We start from the raw sequence: 24,838 nt of genomic DNA, 5'->3' as shown, positions 1-24,838 counted from the left end.
TGTTTAAAAAAAGTGTACGCCTAACGGCAGCACGCTTTTTAGAAGCCTGGAACTCCCGCTCATTTTGTAACACTTCGATGTGCTTATGTGGGGCGTGGCTTGTTTCTGTCTCTCTAACCAGAGCCTGGGTTTCTTTTGAGCTTTTTTCCTAGGGCGGTGGGGCTTGTTCTGGCGTCAGACTTGCGCGCCGTGAGACTTTGGCGCAGAGAATACGCGTCACTCGCGCGGCCAATGCAGAGAAGATGGCGGAGAAGAGCTTGATAGTGGACTACATGCACGGCTCGGTGCCGCGCAGACCGCTGCAGGCCTTCAACCGAGACGGCAGGATGGAGCTGGATGAGCGCTACCAAGAGGCCCTCTCGCTGCCGCCGCACAGGCCCATGCCTGGCGCCCTGGGCCCGCTTTACAGAGCTAGGGCTCCTGGCCCCTACTCTATGCCACGCCCGGGCTACCCGGGGCCCCACCCTGTACCCCGGGGTCCAGGCAGTCTGGGGTCCCTCGCTACTTCAAGGGAATTCAGCTCCGGCTACGGACCCACGGGGCCCAGCCCAGGTTTCCAAGGACGCCTCTCGGCTGCGACCCCCGGCTATCACGGAGACCCCTCCGCGCCGTCATCCGCTCTGCGCCCTGGGCCCCCCTCTGGCCTTCCCAGGCAAGACATGGAGGGTGGCGGGGGTCCCCCTGCACCTCGCCTGCCCATACCTGGCATTGAAGGGGCGCTCTCCATCCTCCGAGGACTCTCAGTGGACTTGTCGCAGCTCAGGCCTCTCCTCCGAGCCCCCACAGCCCACCAGGACCCAGAGTCTGCGCCCAAGGGCCACACCGAGCCCAGCTCTCTCTCCAGGGGCCACACCGAGCCCAGCTCCGAGCCCAGCTCTCTCTCCAGGGGCCACACCGAGCCCAGCTCTCTCTCCAGGGGCCACACCGAGCCCAGCTCTCTCTCCAAAGGATACACTGAGTCCAGCTCTCTCTCCAGAGGATACACGGAGTCCAGCTCTCTCTCCAAAGGATACACTGAGTCCAGCTCTCTCTCCAAAGGATACACTGAGTCCAGCTCTCTCTCCAAAGGATACATGGGGACCAGCTCTCTCTCCAAAGGATACACTGAACCCAGCTCGCTTCCCAGAGAATACACTGAGTCCAGCTCTCTCCCGAGAGGATACACGGAGACCAGCACCCTTCCCAAAGGATACACGGAGACCAGCACCCTTCCCAAAGGATACACGGAGCCCAGCACCCTTCCCAAAGGTTACACGGAGCCCAGCACCCTTCCCAAAGGTTACACGGAGCCCAGCACCCTTCCCAAAGGTTACACGGAGCCCAGCACCCTTCCCAGGGGATACACGGAGCCCAGCACCCTTCCCAGGGGATACACGGAGCCCAGCACCCTTCCCAGGGGATACACGGAGGCAAGCTCGCTTCCCAAAGATAACACTGAGGCCAGCTCGCTTCCCAAAGATAACACTGAGGCCAGCTCGCTTCCCAAAGGTAACACTGAACCCAGCTCTCTTCCCAGGGACTACACTGAGGCCAGCTCTCTTCCCAGGGACTACACTGAGGCCAGCTCTCTTCCCAGGGACTACACTGAGGCCAGCTCTCTTCCCAGGGACTACACTGAGGCCAGCTCTCTTCCCAAAGGATACACTAAGGCCAGTTATCTTCCCAGAGGCTACACGGAGGCCGGTTATCTTCCCAGAGGCTACACGGAGGCCAACTCTCTTTCCAGGGAATTCCAGGACCCAGTGTCGTTGCCTAGAGCCCCAATGGGTCAGCCAGAAACCAGCTCCTTCCCTAGGAGCTACCAGGAGTCTCTCTCTCTTCCCACTGGTCGCACTGGCCACCAGCAATCCTCTCTGTCCAGTGGCACCACGCCTAGTTACCAGGGATCTTTCTCTGCTTCACAAGGAATGTCTGCTTCCCAAAGGCAGAGTTATCGTGACTCTGAAGAACAGGGACAGCCCCTACTTCACCGTGGCTCTGATCAACAGGCTCCCTACTCCAGATCAGTCACCACTGACCCTGGTGGGGCTAATGCGAGTCACCTATCTGCACAGCGTGGACCCCTCGTTACCGAACAAGGGCACCCTTATTCTCGTCTCCAACCCTCTCGAGAACAAACCTATACCCAACCAGAACATCCAATTTCAACCCATCATGTTCAGTCTCATACCGCAGTCCAAGGCCAGCAGCTTTCTGCCCAAGGAGGATATGCTGCATCCCTGGAGCCAGCCGCGAATCGAGACTCTCCTTCAGGGGCTCTCCCCACCAGTAAAGTACGTTTCCAGGGTGTTGAAGATGCCGACTTGACAGCGTCCCGTTCTGTACCCCAGTCTCCCAGCTTTCCTTCCTCGTTGCCTGCCCATCAGGGGCCCGCCTCTGTCCGCTCTACCTACCGGGGTCTGCCTCCAGCTCCTTCCGTGCTCCGAGCAGCTCGTTCCGAAGACCACGAGGGCTCCAGTGCCCTCCACACGGATGACCTGCGCGCTGGCGACCACTACTCTGGGCCCATACAGATCCACCGTAACGCGGCTGACGTGGAGAAGCGAGCGGAGAGGCCCGTGTGGAGCTACAGGAGGCATTTCAGGAGCCAGTCTCCCCCGTCTCTGGCTGCGTCTCCCGAGAGACGGTCCTGGCGCAGCCGAAGCCGCTCTCCATCCTCGCCCCATCCAAGGGACCGCTCTCCCCAGCGGCTGGTCCGGCGGAGCAGATCGCCACATTCATCCAGCGAACGCCATCGATCACCCCAGAGGCTGCCCAGGAGTAGATCGCCACATTCATCCAGTGACCGCTATCGATCACCCCAGAGGCTGCACAGGAGTAGATCGCCACATTCATCCAGTGACCGCTATCGATCACCCCAGAGGCTGCACAGGAGTAGATCGCCACATTCATCCAGTGACCGCTATCGATCACCCCAGAGGGTGCCCAGAAGTGGCTCGCCACCGTACCACTCTCCTCGACGGCCAGCCAGGAGGAGCAGGTCCCCATCACCGCCCAGGTACAGATCCACCCGGACAAACAGCAGCAGGTCGCCACCTCCGGAGGGGCCAGGACACCGCTCCCCCCCACGGCGGGCCCGGAGGAGCAGAAGCAGGTCGCCCTATGCACGCAGACCCAGGCCTCGGTCTCCCCAGAGGGGCCCTCGGAGGAGCCCCGGGCCCGGCTCCCCTCCGCGCCGGACTCGGTCCCCACAAAGAGAGGCTGATCGCAACAGGAGCCGGTCGCCTCGTCCCACCCGAGCCCGGTCCCCACCGAGGCGAGGCAGGCTGAGCAGGAGTCCTGCGCCCGCGGGGCACCCGGGCAGAGCCCGCTCTCCGGGCAGAGGTGCCAGGCCCAGGAGGGGACCCTCGCCACGGCCCGCTGCCAGGCGCACAAGGAGCCGATCGCCCCTGCCCACAGACCCGTCTGCGGCCCAGGAGGGCGAGGACAGTGAGGCCGCGGCGCATGCGGGTAGGGGCATCTCTCCGGCCTACAGGATGGCCTCCAGACTTGGGGACAGCGGGTCCCCCCCGAAGAGCAGACGCGGCAGAGGGGGGATGCTGCACCCACCCGGCTCTAGGAACACCTGGGCATCGCAGCATCCAAGGAACCTCCAGAACAGCACGATGGCCTCCTCGCCACCCTCCAAGCAGCCCCCCAAGCTGAAGCCTCTGATGGAAGAGACCCTCTCCAAGCAGCCCTCCAAGCTGCAGCCTCTGATGGAAGAGACCCTCTCCAAGCAGCCAAGGAACCCCCAGAACAGCAAGGTGGCTCCCTCGCCACCCTCCAAGCAGCCGCTGCAGGAAGAGGCCCCCTCCAAGCAGCCCCCCAAGCTGCAGCCTCTGATGGAAGAGCAGCCAAGGAACCCCCAGAACAGCAAGGTGGCTCCCTCGCCACCCTCCAAGCAGCCGCTGCAGCCCCTGGTGAAGGAAGAGGCCCCCTCCAAGCAGCCAAGGCCCCCCGGCGCCTTGCAGCCCCCCAAGCTGCGGCCCCTGCTGAAGGAAGAGGCTCCTGCTGCCGCCGGGCCAGGCCGGCCCCCGCGCCCACTGCTGCCCCCTCGCCCGGCGGTGCCAGGCCGAGGGAAGAGCGCCTCGCCCTCCACCAAGCAGGACACGGAGGCAGAGCAGCCCCAGGCCGAGGGTCGCCCCCAGAAGCACTGCGGGGTCCGGATCGAGCCCTTCCCGGCCCGGAGCTCCGATAAAGACATCTCCTTCGCCGCTTTCCGCGTCTTCAAGAACTTCGGCTTCGTGACCTCCATCGAGATCCACGGGGAGGGCGAGGGCCGCTTCTGTCTGCTCTTCTACCGGGACTCTGTGGGCCGCGATCGGGCCATCGAGGCCGGCCCCAGGCTGGAGGTGCTGCGTCAGGACGTGTCCGTGGCTGCCTACGACGGCCCGGAGACCGAGAGCAACGTGGTGTTCCGGCCGCACGCCGGCAAGGGGGCCGCCACCAAGACCCTCATGCAGTTCAGCAAGAACGCCACCAAGACCCTCTTCATCAAGAACCTGGACAGCAGCCTGGCGCGCGGCGACCTCCACCTGACCTTCCAGGCCTTCGGGCGCATCCTGGAGCTGAACATCAAGAGGAAGTTCAACGAGCCCACGAGCCTGGCCTTCATCCAGTACAGCGACACCCTGAGCGTGACCCGGGCCATCAAAGGCATGCACGGGGCGCAGCTGGGGGAGACCACCGTGCTCCTGAGCTACGCCAAGCCCGAGCCCACCAACTGCGTCTGGATCGACGGCCTGCGCGGGGTGACCCAGGCCTACCTGCACAAGCTCTGCCTGCACTACGGGCCCGTGGCCCTGGCGGCCCTGGACACGGTGCACAACAAGGCCCTGGTCTTCTTCTACGAGCTGGCGCACGCCCAGAACGCGGTCAACGCCATCAAAGGCCAGCGGCTGGCCGGCTGCTTCGTGGCCGTGGACTACGCCAACTACGAGTGCCAGACGGACTTCTACTGCGCCATGCACTCCACGGAGCAGGACGTGGCCGCGCTCTACGAGTACCTGATGGGGGAGCAGTGAGCGCCACCGGCGCTGTACATACAGGGACTGAACCAGGCACCTTCCCTTCTTTTCTTTGTATTGGAACAGAGTTCTAGTTTTGTAAAAACTTACCACTATTGTATAAACCGACTTCACTTGGAGCATCTGTTCTGTTTCATCAATCCGAGGCGCCATAAGGCACGTTAGGTCGGGGGGAGGAGAGGTCGTTTTTTGGCTTAAGATTTAGCTCCATTCTCGTTTCGTCCACTTGTCTCATTGTGTTGAACCACAACTAAAATGTTTTATTTTGGGGCCTATTTATGTATAGCTTCTGTCACTGTGTCTTGGTTCTCACGGGAATAGACCCTCTTCTCGGTTCAGCCCACCTAATTTCAAGAGATTGACTAGTTTGGCACATGTTACTTTTCTGATTAGTAAGACTTTTTTCCCCTCACCTGGTAGGCTTATGAACATTTAAAGTCGAAGTTTTTTAGCTTCCCAAACGTCGGTTCTGTTAATTTGCGATAGCTTTTCCTGTTAGTTTTCAGCAGTGAAGTGTTTGCTCCAGGAGAGTTCGTCCCTTGCCTCGATTGTACTTCCGGTGGTTACACTCCTGATCACACCCTGTATGAGGAATGCACTGAAGTGCTTTGTCATTCATTGTTCTATATAGACCACATCGCTGTGTCCTGGTTCAAACTTGCAGCCAGACTGGTCGTAAAGTGCGCCCTTGATGTTTATGCCAGCAGGCACCTGTGTGGAAGAAGGCCACATACATACCTGTGCCGTGCCATGGCAGCCCCCCCCCCCCCCCCCCCCGTAGGTCCCTCTTCTTGCACGTTGTCTTCATAGCATTTCCGATAGTCCTACACTTCCCAAAAGCAGGCGTCTGGTAAAAGATGCAGAATGTGAAATTCCTGCTGTGATATTGAGACCAACAGATCCCTGTCACTTGGGTAAACCTTTCCAGGGACACCTTAGCTGTAGGATGAGATATTTGCATTGATTGAAATGGCTGGAGGTGTGTAGCGGGTATGTTCCCTGAGACCATCTACAGCTGCACCCGTTCTAGGGTCCGGATGTCCAACAGAAGGGTTACGTTTGGATGAATAAACGCTTGCTGTTTTTGTTCTGACTTGATGGCAGTGAGTTGAATACGTTAGTTGTAAATGCAATGGAGAGAAGGGGTCTCCTGCGTTAGTGTGTTCTGGCATTCACTGAGGGAGAGCCATGGCTGCACATATTCCACTCCAGAGGGTGGTAGTGCTCAGAAATGTCAGGTGGGCCTTGAAGAGTCTTCGATGTTAGTCGGCACTCCAGAGCAGACTGTCTTCTAGATAGATTCCGGTCCCCCAAGTCCCCTCTCGCATGGGCTGATGGGTCCAAGTACATGACTAATGCCCCTCTAGAGGATTTACAGGACATGCGTCAAGGCCATTTTTAGTCTCGCTGCAGTTTCTTCTGTGGTTTTGTTGGGGTGAAAGGAGCACAGGGGTGTATACACTGACCATCTTGGGGATATTCTGTGCATGTTTGCAGTGACATGATAAAACCAGTGAGGCACAAAACCCATCCCATTTTCAGTCATGAAGCTAGTTCAGTGTAGCAGATTTGGAAGCTCAGACATCGGCTCTGCTGTGGCCTCCTGCTCGTGGATGGCTTGGGACTGCTGTGTTCCTAAAGGGCAGGTGGAGAGAATGATCTGTGGCTTCTCTGACTCATGAGATTCCTGCTACACCAATGAGACGATGACCCTGTGCAGCACCAGAGAAAGGCAAAGGAGGTTCTTCATGAGGCCTGGCAGCGTTTCAGCGGTCTTCGGTGCTGGCTGAACAGGTAAGGGCTGCTCTCTCCCATTTGAGGGTCCAGTGGACCTGCCTCTAGAAGACTGTGTAAAGCTCTTCATGCGCTTGCAGTTTTGGAATAGAGGGTATCCAGAATGAGGCTGAGGCTTGCACATACAGGGTGAATGGGAACATGGGAAAGGAGGCTCTGCAACTGCTTGAGCGGTTGACTTCTGATGGCCCACAGTATTAGAACAGGAAAGTGGTATTCATTGTGCATGCCCCTGGTGTGGCATTGCACATTGGGGGGGGGGGTAGCTTCCCATGCAGTTAAGTGACGGTTAGCCATGTGGTGGATGGTGGGGGGTCTGTAGTTAAAGTTCATGAAGTCTCCAGGCCTGGCCTTTCCTTTCACGCCAGCCAGCCAGGTGCAGAGATCTTGTGCTTCATGTTGGTTCTCTTGCTTGGAGCCTGCCCCACTGGTCCCTGTTGTGAGAAGAATCACTCAACAGTGGCGGCGAGCATGAGAAGGGCAGATGGAAAGACCTAAACCGGTTCTGCAGCATGACAATCGCTACCTGTTGGAAACATTGCCTACTCTCTTCAACTTGCACAGAAAGATTACGGTTGTAAACTCAACACAGTTTACTGAATACATTCTCCTTGCAGGGGTGTGGAATTTATTAAAATATCTACTTGTCAATGGGGCAGATTGCTTCATAAATCTTCTTGTCATGTAACAAAATCCACTTGTCCCTTTGGTGCCATGTAGTGCTGCCACAAATTATGGCAGCAATCCTATTATATAAGAGCTCTTGTATAGCCTCTCTGATTATGCCAGGGCATATCCCATAGAAGGGTTTGAATACTAGTAATCATTTTATGATGCCACGTTTCCGCAGATCTACATATTGGGACTGACGATGGTGGTAAGCAGTAGTTCCAGGCTTGGAATGCCCTTTTGAGTCTGTGCAAACCTACTAATTTGAATGTTTTTAAGAGTTTTCAACAAATATTCTCTAATCTTTCCCATACTGAGAAATGTTGGAAATTTACTCCTGAGTGGCAGACCTAAACCTTCTTTCAGAGTTGGGGAAAAAAGTAGTTGGAGGGAAAATTAACTTTCAAACATCCAGTGTTTCACATGAGCAAATTTACACATGCATATTTGCTCATGCAAAAATGCAGTTCACAAGTATTTGTAGAAGTACAATTTCTTGTCCTACTAATGTAAATTCTTGTGAATTCACGAAAGCCATACCAAAGGTGCACTTTTGAGACTTGATTTAATAATTGGTCCCCTAATTTGGTCTGGCGTTAACCATGACCTTTTGTTCTCTCTCTGAATCAGCTGTCTTCACTTTGAGTGACAACATTCTGCTCTTTCACAAGGAGCTTATCGGTACACAAAGTAGTTTTGTTCAGTACCAATAACTAATGTGACAGTGTGTGCTTTTTTTGAGACCAAAACAATTTTTGCGTTTGCCAATGTTTGTTAGAATGGTGAGGGCCCGGGAGCTTTCACATCAATAAGGTTTTACAAAAGCCATTCCAAAACAAGTCACGCATTGCCAAAACTCAAAAGCTGACCACCAATGTCAGACCTACTGGCTTTGCCAAGGCTTGTTTATTTGTGTTTCCCATAATCTTATTGAAACTGGTTACACACATTTTCCAATATGAATATTTTTGGGAACTACTAGCATGCATCAACACATTTTACTAAATGGTGCTGCAAAGAAATGTTACCTGGAATTTTACAGTAGTTTAACAAAATATTTTATTCCCTACTTTCATTTTTTAGGAACATTTTATATTGAAAGCAAAGAAACATTCATCTTGCTTTCATGCTTCTGCAAATAATTGCATCTAATCGGAGAGCATTCTGTGAGCATCATGCATAGCATCATGTTGCTAAACTTTGAAACTGTGTACACATTTTCATACTGGAACCACTGTCCGTAGTGCAGTCAGAACGTACGTTTACTTAGAACGCTCTCCCTAATAATAAAGGCTTTCAAATGATGAACCATAAATACAAGTAGGAACAGCATTAACACATGCACACAAATATTAACTTAACTACAGGCTGTACCCTTCCCTGATCCTTAATGTGGTCCTGCAAACTGGTAGCCAAAGGGTTTGTGCTGCAGAGGTTTGGGCCTACTTGTCCCTAGGACAAAATACACACTAAAACTTGTTGCACTTGACCCCAAACAATATGTCTTGGGGGTCGGGCTGTAGGATTTCCACATCCCTGATTGCTGAACGTGAAATTGTTAAAAGAACAGCACTTACTCCTTGAATCTGGAGACAGAACTTCAAGAATGACATGTGCGACTGCAGCACTCCCCAATCCCATGGTCATCCGAAGACTACTCGATTTCAGTGTTAGTAAAAGGCAGCACTTTCTAGCACTGAGTCAAGTGTGGTTTGAGAGGTCTGTGGATTTTAGCTGACTCATTCCTGTTTGCAAATATCCCCCTTTACACTGTAACAGTGTAAAGTGTGCAGATGTCGGTGTTTTGCATTTTGTATAGGGGACATACCACAGCATACGAATAACTCCATTAAAAAAACAAGCATTGCCATAGCCAATAGGTCTCGCTTTTGGGATCTTAGAAGTGTTTAGCCATGCAACACTTTATGATGTTTAATGAAAGATATTGCGCCTTATAAGGGTTTAGGTAGAGCTCTTGACTTTGCTAATGTTTCTAAGCTGTGCTGTAGAGAAGTGTGGCTGCTGTGCAGCATGCTGAGAAGTTGTAATTAAAAAGTGTAAGCAGCACTGGGTGGTGCTGTGGTGCTGCTGCAGAGGGATGCTGTGGTGCTGCAGAGGGATGCTGTGGTGCTGCAGAGGGATGCTGTGGTGTTCCTGGGGGATGCTGTGGAGGCGGTGGTTCTGAGTGAGGCGGTGGTTCTGAGTGAGGCGGTGGTTCTGATTGAGGCGGTGGAGGCGGTTCTGCTGAGTGATGTGGAGGAGGTGCTGCAGAGTGATGCGGTGGTGGTGGTGGAGGCGGTGCTGCTGAGTGATGTGGTGGAGGCGATGCTGCTGAGTGATGTGGTGGAGGTGTTGCTGCTGAGTGATGTGGTGGTGCTGCTGGAGTTGCTGAGTGATGCGGTGGAGGCGGTGCTTCTGGTGGGGGCGGTTATGCGGTGGAGGCGGTGCTTCTGGGTGATGCGGTGGAGGCGGTTATGCGGTGGGGGCGATACTGCTGAGTGATGCGGTGGAGGAGGTGCTGCTGAGTGCGGTGGTGGTGCTGCTGGAGTTGCTGAGTGATGCGGTGGAGGCGTTGCTGCTGAGTGATGCGGTGGAGGCGTTGCTGCTGAGTGATGTGGTGGTGCTGCTGGAGTTGCTGAGTGATGCGGTGGAGGAGGTGCTGCTGGGTGATGCGGTGCTGATGAGTGATGTGGTGGAGGTGCTGGGGGATGCGGTGGAGGTGCTGGGGGATGCGGTGGAGGTGCTGGGGGATGCGGTGGAGGTGCTGGGGGATGCGGTGGAGGTGCTGGGGGATGCGGTGGAGGTGCTGGGGGATGCGGTGGTTCTGAGTGAGGCGGTGATACGGTGGAGGCTGTGCTGCTGAGTGATGCGGTGGAGGAGGTGTTGCCGAGTGATGCGGTGGTGGTGGAGGCGGTGCTGCTGAGTGATGTGGTGGAGGCGGTGCTGCTGAGTGATGTGGTGGAAGCGTTGCTGCTGAGTGATGTGGTGGTGCTGCTGGAGTTGCTGAGTGATGCGGTGGAGGCGGTGCTGCTGGTGGAGGCGGTTATGTGGTGGAGGCGGTGCTGCTGGGTGATGCGGTGGAGGCGGTTATGCGGTGGAGGAGGTGCTGCTGAGTGATGCAGTGGAGGAGGTGCTGCTGAGTGATGCGGTGGTGCTGCTGGAGTTGCTGAGTGATGCGGTGGAGGCGTTACTGCTGAGTGATGTGGTGCTGCTGGAGTTGCTGAGTGATGCGGTGGAGGCGGTGAAGGCGGTGCTGCTGGGTGATGCTTTGGAGGCGCTGCTGCTGACTGATGCGATGGAGGCGCTGCTGCTGCGAATGATGCAGTGGAGTTGCTGGGGGATGCGGTGGAGTTGCTGGGGGATGCGGTGGAGTTGCTGGGGGATGCGGTGGAGTTGCTGGGGGATGCGGTGGAGTTGCTGGGGGATGCGGTGGAGTTGCTGGGGGATGCGGTGGAGTTGCTGGGGGATGCGGTGGAGGTGCTGGGGGATGCGGTGGTTCTGAGTGAGGCGGTGCTGCGGTGCTGCTGAGTGATGTGGTGGAGGCGGTGCTGCTGAGTGATGTGGTGGAGGCGGTGCTGCTGAGTGATGTGGTGGTGCGGCTGCTGGAGTTGCTGAGTGATGTGGTGGTGCTGCTGGAGTTGCTGAGTGATGTGGTGGTGCTGCTGGAGTTGCTGAGTGATGTGGTGGTGCTGCTGGAGTTGCTAAGTGATGCGGTGGAGGCAGTGCTGCTGGGTGATGCGGTGGAGGCGGTGCTGCTGAGTGATGCGGTGGAGGAGGTGCTTCTGAGTGATGCGGTGGTGGTGCTGCTGCTGGAGTTGCTGAGTGCGGTGGAGGCGTTGCTGCTGAGTGCGGTGGAGGCGTTGCTGCTGAGTGCGGTGGAGGCGTTGCTGCTGAGTGCGGTGGAGGCGTTGCTGCTGAGTGCGGTGGAGGCGTTGCTGCTGAGTGCGGTGGAGGCGTTGCTGCTGAGTGCGGTGGAGGCGTTGCTGCTGGGTGATGCGGTGGAGGCGTTGCTGCTGGGTGATGCGGTGGAGGCGTTGCTGCTGGGTGATGCGGTGGAGGCGTTGCTGCTGGGTGATGCGGTGGAGGCGGTGCTGCTGGGTGATGCGGTGGAGGCGGTGCTGCTGGGTGATGCGGTGGAGGCGGTGCTGCTGAGTGATGCGGTGGGGCGGTGCTGCTGAGTGATGCAGTGCTGCTGAGTGATGCTTTGGAGGCGCTGCTGCTGACTGATGCGATGGAGGGGGTGCTGCTGCGAGTGATGCGGTGGAGTTGCTGGGGGATGCGGTGGAGTTGCTGGGGGATGCGGTGGAGTTGCTGGGGGATGCGGTGGAGTTGCTGGGGGATGCGGTGGAGGTTCTGAGTGAGGCGGTGATGCGGTGGAGGCGGTGCTGCTGAGTGATGCGGTGGAGGAGGTGCTGCTGAGTGATGCAGTGGTGGTGGAGGCGGTGCTGCTGAGTGATGCAGTGGTGGTGGAGGCGGTGCTGCTGAGTGATGCAGTGGTGGTGGAGGCGGTGCTGCTGAGTGATGTGGTGGAGGCGGTGCTGCTGAGTGATGTGGTGGTGCTGCTGGAGTTGCTGAGTGATGCGGTGGAGGAGGTGCTGCTGAGTGATGCGGTGGTGGTGCTGCTGGAGTTGCTGGGTGATGCGGTGGAGGAGGTGCTGCTGAGTGATGCGGTGGTGGTGCTGCTGGAGTTGCTGAGTGATGCGGTGGAGGAGGTGCTGCTGAGTGATGTGGTGGTGCTGCTGGAGTTGCTGAGTGCGGTGGAGGCGCTGCTGCTGGAGTTGCTGAGTGATGCGGTGGAGGCGCTGCTGCTGAGTGATGCGGTGGAGGCGTTGCTGCTGAGTGATGTGGTGGTGCTGCTGGAGTTGCTGAGTGATGCGGTGGAGGCGGTGCTGCTGCGTGATGCGGTGGAGGCGGTGCTGCTAAATGACGCGGTGCTGCTGTGCTGCTGAGTGCTGCTGTGCTGCTGAGTGATGCAGTGCTGCTGAGTGATGCAGTGCTGCTGTGTTGCTGAGTGATGCTTTGGAGGCGCTGCTGCTGACTGATGCGATGGAGGCGGTGCTGCTGCGAGTGATGCGGTGGAGGTACTGGGGGATGCGGTGGAGTTGCTGGGGGATGCGGTGGAGTTGCTGAGTGATGCGGTGGTGCTGGTGGTTCTGAGTGAGGCGGTGGTTCTGAGTGAGGCGGTGGTTCTGAGTGAGGCGGTGGTTCTGAGTGAGGCGGTGGTTCTGAGTGAGGCGGTGGTTCTGAGTGAGGCGGTGGTTCTGAGTGAGGCGGTGGTTCTGAGTGAGGCGGTGGTTCTGAGTGAGGCGGTGGTGCTGCTAGAGTTGCCGAGTGATGTGGTGGAGGCGGTGCTGCTGAGTGATGTGGAGGCGTTGCTGCTGAGTGCTGTGGTGGAGGCGTTGCTGCGGAGTGCTGTGGTGGAGGCGTTGCTGCTGAGTGCTGTGGTGGAGGCGTTGCTGCTGAGTGCTGTGGTGGAGGCGGTTATGCGGTGGAGGTGGTGCTGCTGAGTGATGCGGTGGTGCTAGTGGTTCTGAGTGAGGCGGTGGTTCTGAGTGAGGCGGTGGTTCTGAGTGAGGCGGTGGTTCTGAGTGAGGCGGTGGTTCTGAGTGAGGCGGTGGTTCTGAGTGAGGCGGTGGTTCTGAGTGAGGCGGTGGTTCTGAGTGAGGCGGTGGTTCTGAGTGAGGCGGTGGTGCTGCTAGAGTTGCCGAGTGATGTGGTGGAGGCGGTGCTGCTGAGTGATGTGGAGGCGTTGCTGCTGAGTGCTGTGGTGGAGGCGTTGCTGCTGAGTGCTGTGGTGGAGGCGGTTATGCGGTGGAGGTGGTGCTGCTGAGTGATGCGGTGGTGCTGGTGGTTCTGAGTGAGGCGGTGGTTCTGAGTGAGGCGGTGGTTCTGAGTGAGGCGGTGGTTCTGAGTGAGGCGGTGGTTCTGAGTGAGGCGGTGGTTCTGAGTGAGGCGGTGGTTCTGAGTGAGGCGGTGGTTCTGAGTGAGGCGGTGGTTCTGAGTGAGGCGGTGGTTCTGAGTGAGGCGGTGGTTCTGAGTGAGGCGGTGGTTCTGAGTGAGGCGGTGGTTCTGAGTGAGGCGGTGGTGCTGCTAGAGTTGCCGAGTGATGTGGTGGAGGCGGAGCTGCTGAGTGATGTGGTGGAGGCGGAGCTGCTGAGTGATGTGGTGGAGGCGGAGCTGCTGAGTGATGTGGTGGAGGCGGAGCTGCTGAGTGATGTGGTGGAGGCGGAGCTGCTGAGTGATGTGGTGGAGGCGGAGCTGCTGAGTGATGTGGTGGAGGCGGAGCTGCTGAGTGATGTGGTGGAGGCGGAGCTGCTGAGTGATGCGGTGGAGGCGCTGCTGCTGAGTGATGCGATGGAGGCGCTGCTGCTGCGAGTGATGCAGTGGAGTTGCTGGGGGATGCGGTGGAGTTGCTGGGGGATGCGGTGGAGTTGCTGGGGGATGCGGTGGAGTTGCTGGGGGATGCGGTGGAGTTGCTGGGGGATGCGGTGGAGTTGCTGGGGGATGCGGTGGAGTTGCTGGGGGATGCGGTGGAGTTGCTGGGGGATGCGGTGGAGTTGCTGGGGGATGCGGTGGAGGTGCTGGGGGATGCGGTGGAGGTGCTGGGGGATGCGGTGGAGGTGCTGGGGGATGCGGTGGTTCTGAGTGAGGCGGTGATGCGGTGCTGCTGAGTGATGTGGTGGAGGCGGTGCTGCTGAGTGATGTGGTGGTGCGGCTGCTGGAGTTGCTGAGTGATGTGGTGGTGCTGCTGGAGTTGCTGAGTGATGTGGTGGTGCTGCTGGAGTTGCTGAGTGATGTGGTGGTGCTGCTGGAGTTGCTGAGTGATGTGGTGGTGCTGCTGGAGTTGCTGAGTGATGTGGTGGTGCTGCTGGAGTTGCTAAGTGATGCGGTGGAGGCGGTGCTGCTGGGTGATGCGGTGGAGGCGGTGCTGCTGAGTGATGCGGTGGAGGAGGTGCTTCTGAGTGATGCGGTGGTGGTGCTGCTGCTGGAGTTGCTGAGTGCGGTGGAGGCGTTGCTGCTGAGTGCGGTGGAGGCGTTGCTGCTGAGTGCGGTGGAGGCGTTGCTGCTGAGTGCGGTGGAGGCGTTGCTGCTGAGTGCGGTGGAGGCGTTGCTGCTGAGTGCGGTGGAGGCGTTGCTGCTGAGTGCGGTGGAGGCGTTGCTGCTGAGTGCGGTGGAGGCGTTGCTGCTGAGTGCGGTGGAGGCGTTGCTGCTGAGTGCGGTGGAGGCGTTGCTGCTGGGTGATGCGGTGGAGGCGTTGCTGCTGGGTGATGCGGTGGAGGCGTTGCTGCTGGGTGATGCGGTGGAGGCGTTGCTGCTGGGTGATGCGGTGGAGGCGTTGCTGCTGGGTGATGCGGTGGAGGCGTTGCTGCTGGGTGATGCGGTGGAGGCGTTGCTGCTGGGTGATGCGGTGGAGGCGTTGCTGCTGGGTGATGCGGTGGAGGCGGTGCTGCTGAGTGATGCGGTGGGGCGGTGCTGCTGAGTGATGCAGTGCTGTTGTGCTGCTGAGTGATGCTTTGGAGGCGCTGCTGCTGACTGATGCGATGGAGGGGGTGCTGCTGCGAGTGATGCGGTGGAGTTGCTGGGGGATGCGGTGGAGTTGCTGGGGGATGCGGTGGAGGCGGTGCTGCTGAGTGATGCGGTGGAGGAGGTGCTGCTGAGTGATGCGGTGGAGGAGGTGCTGCTGAGTGATGCAGTGGTGGTGGAGGCGGTGCTGCTGAGTGATGTGGTGGAGGCGGTGCTGCTGAGTGATGTGGTGGTGCTGCTGGAGTTGCTGAGTGATGCGGTGGAGGAGGTGCTGCTGAGTGATGCGGTGGAGGAGGTGCTGCTGAGTGATGCGGTGGTGGTGCTGCTGGAGTTGCTGAGTGATGCGGTGGAGGCGCTGCTGCTGGAGTTGCTGAGTGATGCGGTGGAGGCGCTGCTGCTGAGTGATGCGGTGGAGGCGTTGCTGCTGAGTGATGTGGTGGTGCTGCTGCTGGAGTTGCTGAGTGATGTGGTGGTGCTGCTGGAGTTGCTGAGTGATGTGGTGGTGCTGCTGGAGTTGCTGAGTGATGTGGTGGAGGCGGTGCTGCTGAGTGATGTGGTGGTGCGGCTGCTGGAGTTGCTGAGTGATGTGGTGGTGCTGCTGGAGTTGCTGAGTGATGTGGTGGTGCTGCTGGAGTTGCTGAGTGATGTGGTGGTGCTGCTGGAGTTGCTGAGTGATGTGGTGGTGCTGCTGGAGTTGCTAAGTGATGCGGTGGAGGCGGTGCTGCTGGGTGATGCGGTGGAGGCGGTGCTGCTGAGTGATGCGGTGGAGGAGGTGCTTCTGAGTGATGCGGTGGTGGTGCTGCTGCTGGAGTTGCTGAGTGCGGTGGAGGCGTTGCTGCTGAGTGCGGTGGAGGCGTTGCTGCTGAGTGCGGTGGAGGCGTTGCTGCTGAGTGCGGTGGAGGCGTTGCTGCTGAGTGCGGTGGAGGCGTTGCTGCTGAGTGCGGTGGAGGCGTTGCTGCTGAGTGCGGTGGAGGCGTTGCTGCTGAGTGCGGTGGAGGCGTTGCTGCTGGGTGATGCGGTGGAGGCGTTGCTGCTGGGTGATGCGGTGGAGGCGTTGCTGCTGGGTGATGCGGTGGAGGCGTTGCTGCTGGGTGATGCGGTGGAGGCGGTGCTGCTGAGTGATGCAGTGCTGTTGTGCTGCTGAGTGATGCTTTGGAGGCGCTGCTGCTGACTGATGCGATGGAGGGGGTGCTGCTGCGAGTGATGCGGTGGAGTTGCTGGGGGATGCGGTGGAGTTGCTGGGGGATGCGGTGGAGTTGCTGGGGGATGCGGTGGAGTTGCTGGGGGATGCGGTGGAGTTGCTGGGGGATGCGGTGGAGGCGGTGCTGCTGAGTGATGCGGTGGAGGAGGTGCTGCTGAGTGATGCAGTGGTGGTGGAGGCGGTGCTGCTGAGTGATGCAGTGGTGGTGGAGGCGGTGCTGCTGAGTGATGCAGTGGTGGTGGAGGCGGTGCTGCTGAGTGATGTGGTGGAGGCGGTGCTGCTGAGTGATGTGGTGGTGCTGCTGGAGTTGCTGAGTGATGCGGTGGAGGAGGTGCTGCTGAGTGATGCGGTGGTGGTGCTGCTGGAGTTGCTGGGTGATGCGGTGGAGGAGGTGCTGCTGAGTGATGCGGTGGTGGTGCTGCTGGAGTTGCTGAGTGATGCGGTGGAGGAGGTGCTGCTGAGTGATGCGGTGGTGGTGCTGCTGGAGTTGCTGAGTGCGGTGGAGGCGCTGCTGCTGGAGTTGCTGAGTGATGCGGTGGAGGCGCTGCTGCTGAGTGATGCGGTGGAGGCGTTGCTGCTGAGTGATGTGGTGGTGCTGCTGGAGTTGCTGAGTGATGCGGTGGAGGCGGTGCTGCTGCGTGATGCGGTGGAGGCGGTGCTGATAAATGACGCGGTGCTGCTGTGCTGCTGAGTGCTGCTGTGCTGCTGAGTGCTGCTGTGCTGCTGAGTGATGCAGTGCTGCTGAGTGATGCAGTGCTGCTGTGTTGCTGAGTGATGCTTTGGAGGCGCTGCTGCTGACTGATGCGATGGAGGCGGTGCTGCTGCGAGTGATGCGGTGGAGGTACTGGGGGATGCGGTGGAGTTGCTGGGGGATGCGGTGGAGTTGCTGAGTGATGCGGTGGTGCTGGTGGTTCTGAGTGAGGCGGTGGTTCTGAGTGAGGCGGTGGTTCTGAGTGAGGCGGTGGTTCTGAGTGAGGCGGTGGTTCTGAGTGAGGCGGTGGTTCTGAGTGAGGCGGTGGTTCTGAGTGAGGCGGTGGTTCTGAGTGAGGCGGTGGTGCTGCTAGAGTTGCCGAGTGATGTGGTGGAGGCGGTGCTGCTGAGTGCTGTGGTGGAGGCGTTGCTGCGGAGTGCTGTGGTGGAGGCGTTGCTGCTGAGTGCTGTGGTGGAGGAGTTGCTGCTGAGTGCTGTGGTGGAGGCGGTTATGCGGTGGAGGTGGTGCTGCTGAGTGATGCGGTGGTGCTAGTGGTTCTGAGTGAGGCGGTGGTTCTGAGTGAGGCGGTGGTTCTGAGTGAGGCGGTGGTTCTGAGTGAGGCGGTGGTTCTGAGTGAGGCGGTGGTTCTGAGTGAGGCGGTGGTTCTGAGTGAGGCGGTGGTTCTGAGTGAGGCGGTGGTTCTGAGTGAGGCGGTGGTGCTGCTAGAGTTGCCGAGTGATGTGGTGGAGGCGGTGCTGCTGAGTGATGTGGAGGCGTTGCTGCTGAGTGCTGTGGTGGAGGCGTTGCTGCTGAGTGCTGTGGTGGAGGCGTTGCTGCTGAGTGCTGTGGTGGAGGCGGTTATGCGGTGGAGGTGGTGCTGCTGAGTGATGCGGTGGTGCTGGTGGTTCTGAGTGAGGCGGTGGTTCTGAGTGAGGCGGTGGTTCTGAGTGAGGCGGTGGTTCTGAGTGAGGCGGTGGTTCTGAGTGAGGCGGTGGTTCTGAGTGAGGCGGTGGTGCTGCTAGAGTTGCCGAGTGATGTGGTGGAGGCGGTGCTGCTGAGTGATGTGGTGGAGGCGGAGCTGCTGAGTGATGTGGTGGAGGCGGAGCTGCTGAGTGATGTGGTGGAGGCGGAGCTGCTGAGTGATGTGGTGGAGGCGGAGCTGCTGAGTGATGTGGTGGAGGCGGAGCTGCTGAGTGATGTGGTGGAGGCGGAGCTGCTGAGTGATGCGGTGGAGGCGCTGCTGCTGAGTGATGCGGTGGAGGCGCTGCTGCTGCGAGTGATGCAGTGGAGTTGCTGGGGGATGCGGTGGAGTTGCTGGGGGATGCGGTGGAGTTGCTGGGGGATGCGGTGGAGTTGCTGGGGGATGCGGTGGAGTTGCTGGGGGATGCGGTGGAGTTGCTGGGGGATGCGGTGGAGTTGCTGGGGGATGCGGTGGAGTTGCTGGGGGATGCGGTGGAGGTGCTGGGGGATGCGGTGGAGGTGCTGGGGGATGCGGTGGTTCTGAGTGAGGCGGTGATGCGGTGCTGCTGAGTGAGGCGGTGATGCGGTGCTGCTGAGTGAGGCGGTGGAGGCGGTGCTGCTGAGTGATGTGGTGGAGGCGGTGCTGCTGAGTGATGTGGTGGTGCGGCTGCTGGAGTTGCTGAGTGATGTGGTGGTGCTGCTGGAGTTGCTGAGTGATGTGGTGGTGCTGCTGGAGTTGCTGAGTGATGTGGTGGTGCTGCTGGAGTTGCTAAGTGATGTGGTGGTGCTGCTGGAGTTGCTAAGTGATGCGGTGGAGGCGGTGCTGCTGGGTGATGCGGTGGAGGCGGTGCTGCTGAGTGATGCGGTGGAGGAGGTGCTTCTGAGTGATGCGGTGGTGGTGCTGCTGCTGGAGTTGCTGAGTGCGGTGGAGGCGTTGCTGCTGAGTGCGGTGGAGGCGTTGCTGCTGAGTGCGGTGGAGGCGTTGCTGCTGAGTGCGGTGGAGGCGTTGCTGCTGAGTGCGGTGGAGGCGTTGCTGCTGAGTGCGGTGGAGGCGTTGCTGCTGGGTGATGCGGTGGAGGCGTTGCTGCTGGGTGATGCGGTGGAGGCGTTGCTGCTGGGTGATGCGGTGGAGGCGTTGCTGCTGGGTGATGCGGTGGAGGCGTTGCTGCTGGGTGATGCGGTGGAGGCGTTGCTGCTGGGTGATGCGGTGGAGGCGTTGCTGCTGGGTGATGCGGTGGAGGCGTTGCTGCTGGGTGATGCGGTGGAGGCGGTGCTGCTGAGTGATGCGGTGGGGCGGTGCTGCTGAGTGATGCAGTGCTGTTGTGCTGCTGAGTGATGCTTTGGAGGCGCTGCTGCTGACTGATGCGATGGAGGGGGTGCTGCTGCGAGTGATGCGGTGGAGTTGCTGGGGGATGCGGTGGAGTTGCTGGGGGATGCGGTGGAGTTGCTGGGGGATGCGGTGGAGGCGGTGCTGCTGAGTGATGCGGTGGAGGAGGTGCTGCTGAGTGATGCAGTGGTGGTGGAGGCGGTGCTGCTGAGTGATGCAGTGGTGGTGGAGGCGGTGCTGCTGAGTGATGCAGTGGTGGTGGAGGCGGTGCTGCTGAGTGATGTGGTGGTGCTGCTGGAGTTGCTGAGTGATGCGGTGGAGGAGGTGCTGCTGAGTGATGCGGTGGAGGAGGTGCTGCTGAGTGATGCGGTGGTGGTGCTGCTGGAGTTGCTGAGTGATGCGGTGGAGGCGCTGCTGCTGGAGTTGCTGAGTGATGCGGTGGAGGCGCTGCTGCTGAGTGATGCGGTGGAGGCGTTGCTGCTGAGTGATGTGGTGGTGCTGCTGCTGGAGTTGCTGAGTGATGTGGTGGTGCTGCTGGAGTTGCTGAGTGATGTGGTGGTGCTGCTGGAGTTGCTGAGTGATGTGGTGGAGGCGGTGCTGCTGAGTGATGTGGTGGTGCGGCTGCTGGAGTTGCTGAGTGATGTGGTGGTGCTGCTGGAGTTGCTGAGTGATGTGGTGGTGCTGCTGGAGTTGCTGAGTGATGTGGTGGTGCTGCTGGAGTTGCTGAGTGATGTGGTGGTGCTGCTGGAGTTGCTAAGTGATGCGGTGGAGGCGGTGCTGCTGGGTGATGCGGTGGAGGCGGTGCTGCTGAGTGATGCGGTGGAGGAGGTGCTTCTGAGTGATGCGGTGGTGGTGCTGCTGCTGGAGTTGCTGAGTGCGGTGGAGGCGTTGCTGCTGAGTGCGGTGGAGGCGTTGCTGCTGAGTGCGGTGGAGGCGTTGCTGCTGAGTGCGGTGGAGGCGTTGCTGCTGAGTGCGGTGGAGGCGTTGCTGCTGAGTGCGGTGGAGGCGTTGCTGCTGAGTGCGGTGGAGGCGTTGCTGCTGAGTGCGGTGGAGGCGTTGCTGCTGAGTGCGGTGGAGGCGTTGCTGCTGGGTGATGCGGTGGAGGCGTTGCTGCTGGGTGATGCGGTGGAGGCGTTGCTGCTGGGTGATGCGGTGGAGGCGTTGCTGCTGGGTGATGCGGTGGAGGCGTTGATGCTGGGTGATGCGGTGGAGGCGGTGCTGCTGAGTGATGCGGTGGGGCGGTGCTGCTGAGTGATGCAGTGCTGTTGTGCTGCTGAGTGATGCTTTGGAGGCGCTGCTGCTGACTGATGCGATGGAGGGGGTGCTGCTGCGAGTGATGCGGTGGAGTTGCTGGGGGATGCGGTGGAGTTGCTGGGGGATGCGGTGGAGTTGCTGGGGGATGCGGTGGAGGCGGTGCTGCTGAGTGATGCGGTGGAGGAGGTGCTGCTGAGTGATGCAGTGGTGGTGGAGGCGGTGCTGCTGAGTGATGCAGTGGTGGTGGAGGCGGTGCTGCTGAGTGATGCAGTGGTGGTGGAGGCGGTGCTGCTGAGTGATGCAGTGGTGGTGGAGGCGGTGCTGCTGAGTGATGTGGTGGTGCTGCTGGAGTTGCTGAGTGATGCGGTGGAGGAGGTGCTGCTGAGTGATGCGGTGGAGGAGGTGCTGCTGAGTGATGCGGTGGTGGTGCTGCTGGAGTTGCTGAGTGATGCGGTGGAGGCGCTGCTGCTGAGTGATGCGGTGGAGGCGCTGCTGCTGAGTGATGCGGTGGAGGCGTTGCTGCTGAGTGATGTGGTGGTGCTGCTGGAGTTGCTGAGTGATGCGGTGGAGGCGGTGCTGCTGCGTGATGCGGTGCTGATGAGTGATGTGGTGGAGGCGGTGCTGCTGAGTGATGCTGTGCTGCTGAGTGATGCTGTGCTGCTGAGTGATGCTGTGCTGCTGAGTGATGCTGTGCTGCTGAGTGATGCTGTGCTGCTGAGTGATGCTGTGCTGCTGAGTGATGCAGTGCTGCTGTGTTGCTGAGTGATGCTTTGGAGGCGCTGCTGCTGACTGATGCGATGGAGGCGGTGCTGCTGCGAGTGATGCGGTGGAGTTGCTGGGGGATGCGGTGGAGTTGCTGGGGGATGCGGTGGAGTTGCTGAGTGATGCGGTGGTGCTGGTGGTTCTGAGTGAGGCGGTGGTTCTGAGTGAGGCGGTGGTTCTGAGTGAGGCGGTGGTTCTGAGTGAGGCGGTGGTTCTGAGTGAGGCGGTGGTTCTGAGTGAGGCGGTGGTTCTGAGTGAGGCGGTGGTTCTGAGTGAGGCGGTGGTTCTGAGTGAGGCGGTGGTTCTGAGTGAGGCGGTGGTTCTGAGTGAGGCGGTGGTTCTGAGTGAGGCGGTGGTTCTGAGTGAGGCGGTGGTTCTGAGTGAGGCGGTGGTTCTGAGTGAGGCGGTGGTTCTGAGTGAGGCGGTGGTTCTGAGTGAGGCGGTGGTTCTGAGTGAGGCGGTGGTTCTGAGTGAGGCGGTGGTTCTGAGTGAGGCGGTGGTTCTGAGTGAGGCGGTGGTTCTGAGTGAGGCGGTGATGCTGAGTGAGGCGGTGATGCTGAGTGATGTGGTGGTGCTGCTAGAGTTGCTGAGTGATGTGGTGGAGGCGTTGCTGCTGAGTGATGTGGAGGCGTTGCTGCTGAGTGATGTGGAGGCGTTGCTGCTGAGTGATGTGGAGGCGTTGCTGCTGAGTGCTGTGGTGGAGGCGGTGCTGCTGCGAGTGATGCGGTGGTGTTGCTGGGGGATGCGGTGGAGTTGCTGGGGGATGCGGTGGAGTTGCTGGGGGATGCAATGGAGTTGCTGGGGTGGTGCTGAGCGACGCTGTGCTGAAAACACGAGTCCATGCAATTTTAGTAACTTTTGATCAGTTTGAGCTAGAAACATTTTTGGTGTAAATTTCTGAAGATTCTGTAGAAAATAATGGATTATGTGGCATATGCTTCAAGCCCACAATTGCTCAGTGCAGACTTATTATTAAGAGTTATTTTCACTTGTCTGTGGAACACACTTTATCGACCTCTAAAGGATGAATGACTAAGTCGGCCATGCCAGGTTTGAATGTGACTTATATGGTGCTTAAGCTGGGCACTGCCCACCAAATCTTTTTGTTAGCATATCCCGTATAAATCGGTGCCTTCAAAAAAGGCTTTTTGCGGAGAGCAAAGCAGAATAAAAGTGCTTCAGGAGAGAGATCTTTGAGCGAAGTCGCATCTATGGTACCATCTAGAGCAGCACAGTTGCTAATGGCTTGGTGGTCTCTGTCTGCAGCAAGAGAGAGAATCTGTTCTAGCAATCCCAAGGGCATCCTATTCACCGAATATGAGCTTAAGATAGGTCATGCTGGCAAATGCCATACAAGCATCGGCTGAGCATGTGAGACTACCGTCTAGCTTATCTTGCTACCTATGAACAGGTAGCCTGTTGCAGAAGAGACCCTTCAGTGTTTGGTGCTGACTTGTGCAAGCCATATAATATGAGGGGATTAATAGTGTGAGTATGTACTTATTATAACAGCAGCAAGTACCATCTTAAAAGGAAGGCACTGGCAGTTCTCACTCCCAATGCATTATAACAGAACTTACAGTGAGGGAGATTTGGGTAGTTAGACTCCTGGCCAAAGTACATGAACAAGGTAATCTGAAAGGAGTTAAATACAGGGGGATTAAAAGAGGCTTAACCCATTTCTCACGGAGCAATACGAAGCACACGGGCAGATATTGGTAGAAGCAGAACGGTTTGGGGAGAGCTGGAGAGCACAAGCACTTTCCAGGAGTGCTTGAAGAAAAACACCAATTCCCGAATTGTGAGCTGTGAAAGAATGGTTAAAAAAAAACATGTCTCAGGCGAGGGGCAAACATAAAAAAATAAGCATTTACAATGCAATAGGTCTCGGGTTAATTAAGTTTGAGCTATTGGTATTGCTAAATATAGCAAACACCAACTGCAACAAAAGTCTATAAATTGTACGCCAAAAAAATGTGTGTAGCAATGGTGGCATGGTGCGCCTTAGATGAATATGTTTAAAAGTAAAGTGCGCCATACTGTGATTGCTACAATAGTTAATTGTGGATGCGTTAACAATTGATGTGTGCACTGCCGGCTGGTGGTGTGTTTGCCAGGTGGAAGTGTGCACTGAAGGCTGGTGTTGTGTGTGCCTGGTGAAAGCATGCACTGACGGCTGGTGGTGTGTGTGCCTTGTGAAAGCATGCACTGACGTCTGGTGGTGTGGGCCTGGTGGAAGTGTGCACTGGAGGCTGGTGGTGTTTGGGCCCGGTAAAAATGTGCACTGACAGCTGGTGGTGTTTGTGCCTGGTGAAAGCGTGCACTGACGGCTGGTGGTGTCTGTGCCTGGTAAAAGTGTGCACTGACGGTGTGGTTGTGTTTGTATGTGTGGTTTTGTGTGTAGTTGTGGTTGTCTGTGTGGTTGTGCGTTTGGTTGTCTGTGTGGTTGTGTGTTTGTATGTGTGTGTGTGTGGGTGTGTGTGGTTGTGCGCCTCAGGCTGGGAATCCTTTTAAATAAAAGGAGAGGCGCGTGCACTGGTGCAGTATGCACCTCTGGGTATGCACACAGACACATACTCTCTTGCGCTCTCTCACACACAAATACACACACCCATACGAACACTCACATCACATACACACACACAGACACTGGTAAGGCAGGGCACAGGACATGCTGCTCTCGCCTTGAGACTCCATAGTGGTAGAGTGCATGTACCCCGGGAGGCACTCACAACACAGACGTGCATGTGCGCCTCGAGCTGGGAATGCTTTTATATAAAAGGAGAGGAGCGTGCACTGGTGCAGTGCGCGCCTCTGGGTATGCACACAGACACATACTCTCTTGCGGGTGGTAAAACGTATGCTTGCAATAAATGCATCTCACTGACAGAGACAGACTCGTTCTAGTGAACGACAGTAAAGTGTGATGGTTTGCCGCAGTGAGTGCACACCTGCGACAGGGACAGAAGAGACAGGTTCACGGCTGCCACTGTGCAAGCATCTGACAAACGGACAACCGACAGGCTCACTGTGATGAATGCACTTAGAACAGTGACATAAGAGCCAGGTAGATTGTAGTGAGTTCACTTCATAAACTGAGTGCAGAGACAAGATGACTGTAGTGCGTGCACCTGACAGTTGTAAGAGACACGCCTACTGTGGGAACTACACCTGAGCATGGATATAGACACACATCCAATGAGGCAAATGAAATTTAGCAGCGCAGAGAAGAGCTATATTTAACTACGCATGGATGTGACAGCTACACTTGTAGATAGAGCCCCTCAGAGAGAGGTTAGCTTTAGTGACTGCACATGATAGAGCGTCAACACATGCCGAGTACTGCAGTGATTGCACCTGAGAGGGGCAGAGACATGTTTACTGTAGTGAGCTCGTCTGGGGAGTGACAAACTCCCTGCAGTGACTTGCATGCACCAGAACGACTGGCGCCAGACTCAGTCTTGGCGCGGTGACTGCAGGAGAGAGAGAGTGCAAGGAAACCGTTCCTCTAGGGATCACTAGAGCGCGTCTGTCACTTCCATCAGCTCTGTGATGCAGTCACTACTTCAATCTGTCCCTGCTACTAACCTGCCAGGTGCAGTCGTCACATATTTATATTATGTCCAGAAGCGGCTTTCCTCATATAC

General features: G+C 57.9%; 1 protein-coding gene across 4 annotated transcripts in view; it reads left to right on the top strand.

Annotated features, from left to right (window-relative positions):
* Positions 1-240: 240 nt before the first annotated feature.
* LOC147678793 (uncharacterized) overlaps positions 241-24,838 on the top strand; it is a 59,592-nt gene continuing 34,994 nt past the window's right edge. For 3 of the 4 annotated variants that reach the window (XM_086946250.1, XM_086946248.1, XM_086946249.1), the window contains exon 1: positions 241-6,803. In XM_086946250.1, the coding sequence (XP_086802376.1) occupies positions 243-5,006 (4,764 nt within the window). In that variant the 5' untranslated portion in view covers positions 241-242 and the 3' untranslated portion in view covers positions 5,007-6,803. The remainder of the gene's footprint in view (positions 6,804-24,838) is intronic. The other variant, XM_086946251.1, reaches the window with a different exon arrangement.

The sequence above is a fragment of the Lissotriton vulgaris genome, chromosome 12 (assembly GCF_964263255.1).
Source record: "Lissotriton vulgaris chromosome 12, aLisVul1.2, whole genome shotgun sequence".
Lineage (NCBI taxonomy): Eukaryota > Metazoa > Chordata > Amphibia > Caudata > Salamandridae > Lissotriton > Lissotriton vulgaris.
Note: the sequence above shows the minus strand (reverse complement) of the source record. Positions and strands in the feature narration are given on the sequence as shown.